Source organism: Pollachius pollachius, assembly GCF_949987615.1.
Source record: "Pollachius pollachius genome assembly, chromosome: 11".
NCBI classification, from domain to species: Eukaryota; Metazoa; Chordata; class Actinopteri; order Gadiformes; family Gadidae; genus Pollachius; species Pollachius pollachius.
Window position 1 is genome coordinate 17,174,505 of NC_136944.1, and position 7,500 is coordinate 17,182,004.

The window sequence follows — 7,500 nt, forward strand, 5'->3', positions numbered from 1 at the left end:
TGAGCACACATGTGAATTACTTCTTCCTGTAATTACTGTTTATTGGTATATTGGCTTATCTTATTTGTTTATCAGCATGCTGGAGTTATGTTCTCTGGTAATTCCTCCCCACCCGGTTTGAAACTGACACAAACGATTGTTTCACTTCAACTTTCATACTCACATAAGTAGAATACAGTGGGTTTCAAATCAAGCAAAAACATTGTTATTATCGCTATTAATATCATAGCATTTTTTTTACCTTGCCTTTGTTTTCTTTTACTTTGTATCTATTTTCCTTTATTCTATTTTACTGTACGACAATGTTTCTACGTGGAGCACTTTGAGTCTGCCTCGTGTAGGAAAAGTGCTTTATAGATAAAGTTGCCTTGCCTTGTCTATGATAGAGGCTCCGTCAGTCAGGGGGGTCTTACCGTGAGGCCCGTGATGGTGATGCCCCCGGCGATGAGCAGGCTGTCAGGGATGGCCTCGTGGGCGGGGTTGGGGTAGTCGATGCTGGGGTCCCCGCAGAAGAAGCCCCGTCGGTGGGGCGTGACGGCCTTCAGCTCGCAGGCGAAGAAGGGGATGGAGGCTGGGGGGAGAGGGAGAGGGATTTAGATATTTAGCTTTCATGTTTGTTGGATGTTTTTCTATATTTTTGCTGTGGCAGACGCTCAGGTTTTTCAAGTACACAACAAAAACACGGTAATTTGAATACATAATACCGTGACGAAAACAGACAAACACAACCTGACAAACAGTATTCATCAGACAAAGCATATATTATTTTCAAATTCATGAATATCTGCAGGCCTGTGTTGCTCAGGTTTTGAAGTAGGAAGACAACAAGTAAGAAGGGGAGAGGGAAACAGGAAAAGTGAAAGAGAAAGAGAGAGAGGGAGGGAGGGAGGGAGGGAGTGGGGGAGAGGGCGAGAGAGAGTGTGAGAGACAGACTAGGACAATTGGGCCCTTTTGCCTGGAGCAAGAATGGTATGAAAGAGAGAGAGTGAGAGAGAGAAAGAGGGAGAGAGAATGGACTACAGTTGCGAAAATGAGCGGCAGAAGGCAAGTCTTTAAGTCTGTCAGTCATCCGATGACAAGATCTCCAGATTCCCTGAGGAACCGGCATTCCAGACATAGCCAAGCTATGTGTGGAACGACCTGAGAGACCTGTGGACGCTCCTTGCTCGAGGAATGACGGAAAATAACGACCGATAGATAGAGACAACGACAACACTCAGAGAAAGAGTGACGTGAGGAGTGTGACGCTAGCGATTAAAAGATAAACGGCAGACAGAAAGAGAGAGACAGAGAGATGTGATTAAGGAGGTCCATTACGCAGAAGAATTACAGTGTGGTGAAAGCGGGGGCATTAAAACGTCTTCTAGATTCTAGAACGTTCCAGCTGCCAACAATGCAGTGCTGTTCCCTTAAGAGGCCGTGGCTGGGCTTCTACCTAGTATTACATTAACTACTGTCCTAATCCTCCTTTTTTTATTATTATTGCGTTCTATTATGATTCACCGGTGGGGTGAACCAGCAACGAGAGCTTCGGTTTTGCGGTTTGACCGACCACGGCGTTGCACACTTGAGCAAACAAAAGCTCTGGCCTTGATATCAAGTTCAACGGGCTCAGCGCGGATAAGGAGGCTCCGCCGTTGCCGAGAGACAAAAAACATATATGAGACTCCGGTAGAGAGCGAGAGCGAGAGATTTGATTAAGTAGTTCACATTTGTGCTGTTAAATATCCGCTGTGCTACATATCATATTTTGTATGTTATTTTTCCTTGACAATAAAGCCCCATGAATCTTGAGGATTGAGAGAGAGAGAGTGAATGACAGAGGGAGGGGGAGAGAAATGGAGAGAGAAAGGGATAGAGAGAGAGAGAGAGAGAGAGAGAGAGAGAGAGAGAGAGAGAGAGAGAGAGATCTTTGAAACACCCAATCACGAGTGTTTCAAAGATTTTCTTTTATCCGCAGGTTGGACTTGAAACCAAGATAGCTATCGGTTAAGTTCCGCAACGAGGCGTCTCCCCTATCGACTCTCCCATGATATTGCGTCCTGACTGGCCTTCTGTCCCATGCCCCCTGGTCCCAACCCTGCATAGCCAAGCCAGAACAGGGGACTAATCATTAACCTTTGTCATCCGTGTTGGCTGCAGAGTGGAAGCCAAGCCAGCAGCCAATGTCTGGGTAGTCCCAGTCTCAAGCTACGTGACTGGAAAAGACATGCCACACACACACACACACACACACACACACACAGACACACACACACACATAAACACAAACACACACACACACACACACACACACAAACACGCGCGCACACATGCAAGCACACACTCACACTCAGATAAATATAGATGTTGTGCCTTACCGGAAATACTCACAAACACACACACATGCACACTAACACACTCACACACACAGACAGAGACCCACGCACACAAGCCTAATTAGATGACCCATTTACAACCTAGAGATCAATACGATTATTAGGACCGTATGACATGAACTGATTAACTTTTGTCTTGTCTTTTATAGTGGTCCAAGTTCATCTCGTCCACAAAACACTATCTTTTTCCCTCAATCTCCAACGATAACCTACTCACAGTGTCACCCTCTGAATAATATCCCATATCTATTGAACAGTGGCTATCAGCAAAAACCTGCAAACGCTTTGATTGGTTGTGATGCTGCAGCCGAGCGGGTCGTAATTGGGTGGGAAAAAAGGGGGAGTGGCTTCATTACTTAACGGCGTCTTTGCAGTGACCTCCGCTGTGATTAGAAGTCATGTGGCCCTGACGGAATGAAAGAAACACAGATAAATGGACTATCTGTGACGGTGAGGCAGTTCAGGGAGACGGCTTGCCCTGAACGGACGACCTGAGGGAGGGACAGATCTGTTGATACGAGAACAAGAAAACACAGAGAGAGCGAGAGAGAGAGAGAGAGAGAGAGAGAGAGAGAGACAGAGAGAGAGAGAGAGAGAGAAAGAGAGAAAGAGAGCGACAGAGACAGAGAGACAGAGAGAGAGAGAGGTGGGGATTGAGAGAGAGAGAGAGAGAGAGAGAGAGACAGAGCGAGAGAGAGAGAGAGAAAGAGAGAGAGAGAGAGAGAGAGACAGAGAGAGAGAGAGGTGGGGATAGAGAGACAGAGAGAGAGAGAGAGAGAGAGAGAGAGAGAGAGAGAGAGAGAAAGAGCTTCATTCAGACAACCTCTTCCTTGAGATAATAGAAATTCTATGATGAAATGAGTCTTTGTTAAACAAATCCAAACACTGCGGTTTGAGGTTCTCAAGGATTAATAAAAAATGTAGGCATAGCAACGGATAAGTACCACAGATAGATTGACGGCTGACATGTAGGTAACTGATATGGGCGGGGTCACTGAAACATAAGAACTGGTGCGAGCCATAAATAAATCATCAAGCATAACAACTGAGACAGCCGCATAACGAACGAGAAGCCTTGATCGTATGAAGTATAGATAACACCAAGCCTTGCTATCAGAACACCTCCCTGGTTCCTTCCTTTCGCCCACTCAGTCACTGACCCAAATATCATGAATAAGCCTTCCGCCCTGAGCCCCTTATCATAACCAGATCTTATCGATATGGGCCCTGACGTTGCCCCGCATGCACTCGTGGACTCATGGCATCCGTTTTTTTGGGGGGGATTTCTAAATCGTCAGAATATATTCCACACGCAGCTCAGTTCAACGGCCCAGTGGCGGCTTCCACTGACAGGAAATCAATACTGAGCCAGATAATGAATAACAGCCTGCAGCGTTTGTCGTGTCCGTCATCCGGTCTGTCCGGCAGAGTCCAAGGGTCGTGGTGGTGGAGCGGGTTATTGTGTTACCACCGGGCTGGGTTGGTAGCGGTGGTTATGGTGGTAGTGTGGTGGTTGTGGTGGTGGTTATGGTGGTGTTGGCTGGTGGTTATGGTGGTGTTGGCTGGTGGTTATGTTGGTGTTGGGTGGTGGTCATGTTGGTGGTGGTGGCGGTGGTGCAGGTTATGTGGTTATCACGGTAGTGGGTGGTGGTAGTTATGGTGGTAATGTGGGTGGTGGTAGTTATGGTGGTAATGTGGTGGGTGGGTGGTGGTAGTTATGGTGGTAATGTGGTGGGTGGGTGGTGGTAGTTATGGTGGTAATGTGGTGGGTGGGTGGTGGTAGTTATGGTGGTAATGTGGTGGTTGGGTGGTGGTAGTTATGGTGGTAATGTGGTGGGTAGGTGGTGGTAGTTATGGTGGTAATGTGGTGGGTGGGTGGTGGTAATGTGGTGGGTGGGTGGTGGTAGTTATGGCGGTAATGTGGTGGGTGGGTGGTGGTAGTTATGGTGGTAATGTGGTGGTGGTGGCGATGGTTATGTTGGTGTTGGGTGGTGGGGATGTTTGTGGTTATCATGGTGTTGGTAATGCGGTGGTGCTGGTGGTGGGGGTGGTGGGGGTTATGGTGGTGTCGGTTCCTTCCTAATGGGAGGCCTACGCCCAGCGGGTCAGGGGCTTAGCGGGGACAAACATCCATCTCGTCTGGCCCCGGGTTGGCTCGCCTTTAACGGCCATGTTCTCATCTGTTTACCTCCCCCCCTCCACCAATAAGGGAAGGGCGGTGTTAACAAAGTCAGCCACGCTGTCAGGGTCAAAGTTCAGAAGCATTAGATCACCCCACTAGTCTTGCGTTCTCTCTCTCTCTCTCTCTCTCTCTCTCTCTCGCTCTCTCTCTCTCCAACACAAACTGGTAGGAGCGTCTCTAGGCATCCAGCTCCTTGCTGTGTGTCCATGCAGAGAGGGGGACAGGGGACGGACGGTTGTCAGATGATAATCAATGTTTGCGTGGCGCAGTAATGGACAGATGGTCCATTACTGACAAAGCCAGAGTGCCACGTTGTATCGACAGGGCCGGAGAAGAGAAGGGATCTCCAGGACTGGGATCATTTTCAAGGCATTTGCTGGCTTTAATGGGAGCCATCAGACACCATGAGCCAGACCCAGAGCAGTGTTTTATGACCTCCGCCTGGGCCAAAAATCCATGGCCGATTTCTGCTCTGTATAAACACCACATCTAAGTCAACACGTGGTATGAAGTCTTACATCAGACTATTTATTTGATTTTTGTGTCTGCTTCAAAGTCCATGAACTTATCGGGGGGGAAAACAATAATTCAATGATTGACTTAAATTGATCATAATAAACGGAGAGTCTTCAATAAGATGCTACAATAGGAGGTTTGCAATATCACAGGGAAAGAAAAACGTTTACAGTGATATCATACCGCATATGAACGTCACAGGCCACAGGAAGATTGTTTGAAAGGGATTACAGGGATAATACGGCACATTCTTTTCATTTCGTCCTGCCCTACTTTAAGCTGTATTTTATTGGCAGGTTTCCATGTATAAAAAAAATGAAAACTTGAAATGTATACACACCCACTTTTTTGTTTTGGGTGAGCAGCTAAAGAGGATCATACAAAAAGATGAAGTGATACGTACTCTACAATAGTAGAGTAATCTTTTCGTATGGGACGGCTCAGTGTGTACGGGCCTGTCCGGCCAAAAACAAAACAGGCACGGTGACAAACACAACCAACAACAAGTCAGATACATCCACGTCACCTGGCACTACAATATTTTCCACCAATCTCTCCCAGGATCGTCCAACACGATCCAAAACGCATCCACTGATTGTGCTGTCGAAAAAAGCAACCGCACACTAAGTCAAACTGCATGCATGCGACCCAATCACGAGAAAAGAACCCCCCAGGTGCCTGCGTGCCTTTCCCTCTCGACAGCCCTCCGAAACGACTTCACAACAAGACTCGAGAGCTCTCTGGAGAGCCTCACATCATCTGTCAGGCAGCTGTGAGCAAACCCCTGCACCTGGCCAAGACATGGTGCGCACACAGAGCTAACCGTGCAGGCCTACTAAGAGGGAAGGGGAGGGAGGGAGGGCGGCGGGAGAGAGAAAGACAGGCCCAGTGCAGCCAGGGTCTGCTCAAATGTTCGGCTAGCCGGTTCCCTGACACTCAAAGCAGGAATGCTTTCAAAATACTGAAAGGGGACAAGAAAAAGGAGAGAGGGTGGGAGGGAGAGAGGGAGGGGTGAGGAGAGAAGGAGAGGAGTGTGAGGGGAGGCTGGGGGGGTGAAGAAGACGAAGAAGAAGAGAAGAAGGGAATTCTGGGGAGAGGGGATATGTGCCTCCCTCTTAACTCTTCTGGTTCTCATTTACACATCTATGAGCCCGGCCCAGAATGAGCTCACTTGTGCAAGGGGGGGAAAACAACAACTGAATAGGAGGAATAGAACGAGGGAAAAAAAGATAGAAAGAAAGCAAAAGAAACGTCAAGGAGAAAGGGAATAAAAGGCAGGGCTTAGGAGGAGAACGGTGCAGATGGTTGTTATTCACACACATGCTTTGAGGGCATTGTATTTCGTGTGTACTAGTCAATAAAGTGTCAAACTGAAAGAAGGGCCAGGAACTCATTGCCAGCAGGCAAGGAGATTGACAAACAGGGGTGAGGGCTGTGGGAGAAAGAGAGAGGGAGAGCAAGGGGGCTGAGGGGTGAGGGTTGTGGGAGAGAGAGAGGGGGGTTAGGGCTGTGGGAGCGAGAGGGGGGGGGGGGGGGGGAGAGAGGGATTGGGGGGGTGAGGGGTGTGGGAGAGAGAGCGGGGGGGAGGGAGATAGAGAGGGGTTGAGGGGTGTTGGAGAGAGAGAGAGTGGGGGGGGCTGAGGGGAGAGCGAGAGGGAGAGAGAGGGTTTGGGGGGAGGGAGAGGGGGGGGGGGGTTTGGATGGAGTGGGGAGAAAAATGAGATGTGGTCGGGGTTCTCTGTGAAATACAGCAGAAGGGGGCGATTAGCAGTGGTACTGGAATGTGGGGGTCAGAGTTCTGGGTTCTTAAGGGACCCGTTTTGTAAACAGAACCCCGCCTCAGCCGGCAGAGCACCCCCCCTTTACGCTCTCACTTACACGTGCATTCGTATGCATGTACACGCAATCACACACACACACACACACACACACACACACACACACACACACATAACAGACTATGATACAGAAACACACATACAGACACAAACATACACCGACATAGATGCACGCAAATGCGCACATTTATACACACACACAGAAAAACACAAACTTACACCATAGACATGGACACACACACACACACACACACACACAACTCGTCACACAGACAACCCCAAAAAACCGCCATACCCCTGCGAACACAACCAAAGCCACCGCGAATAACACAGCCGACCCATTCCGCTCTCGGCAGACCGAGTAAACGTTCTCCCAGCCAGCAAACCACACAGAACCAAACAACAAACTCCAACGGCATAGCGCATCACGGTACAGCAAACAGGCCGCCAGTGAACACAGCAAGACGGATTGCGCCGGCCTTATGACCCACAGAGCCTACGCAACCGGATAGACCATTGTGATTCAAACGGCCAATCCAAAGTGTCTCACCCTAGCCAGGGCATTGTGTAGGACCATCCTGGACCT

At 48.9% G+C, this 7,500-nt stretch overlaps 1 protein-coding gene across 1 annotated transcript in view; it reads right to left on the reverse strand.

Moving 5' to 3' along the window:
- ppap2d (phosphatidic acid phosphatase type 2D) overlaps positions 1 to 7,500 on the reverse strand; it is a 22,241-nt gene that overhangs the window by 6,827 nt on the left and 7,914 nt on the right. Inside the window, exon 2 of the mRNA XM_079746467.1 lies at positions 414 to 571. Within this exon, the coding sequence (XP_079602593.1) occupies positions 414 to 571 (158 nt within the window). The remainder of the gene's footprint in view (positions 1 to 413; positions 572 to 7,500) is intronic.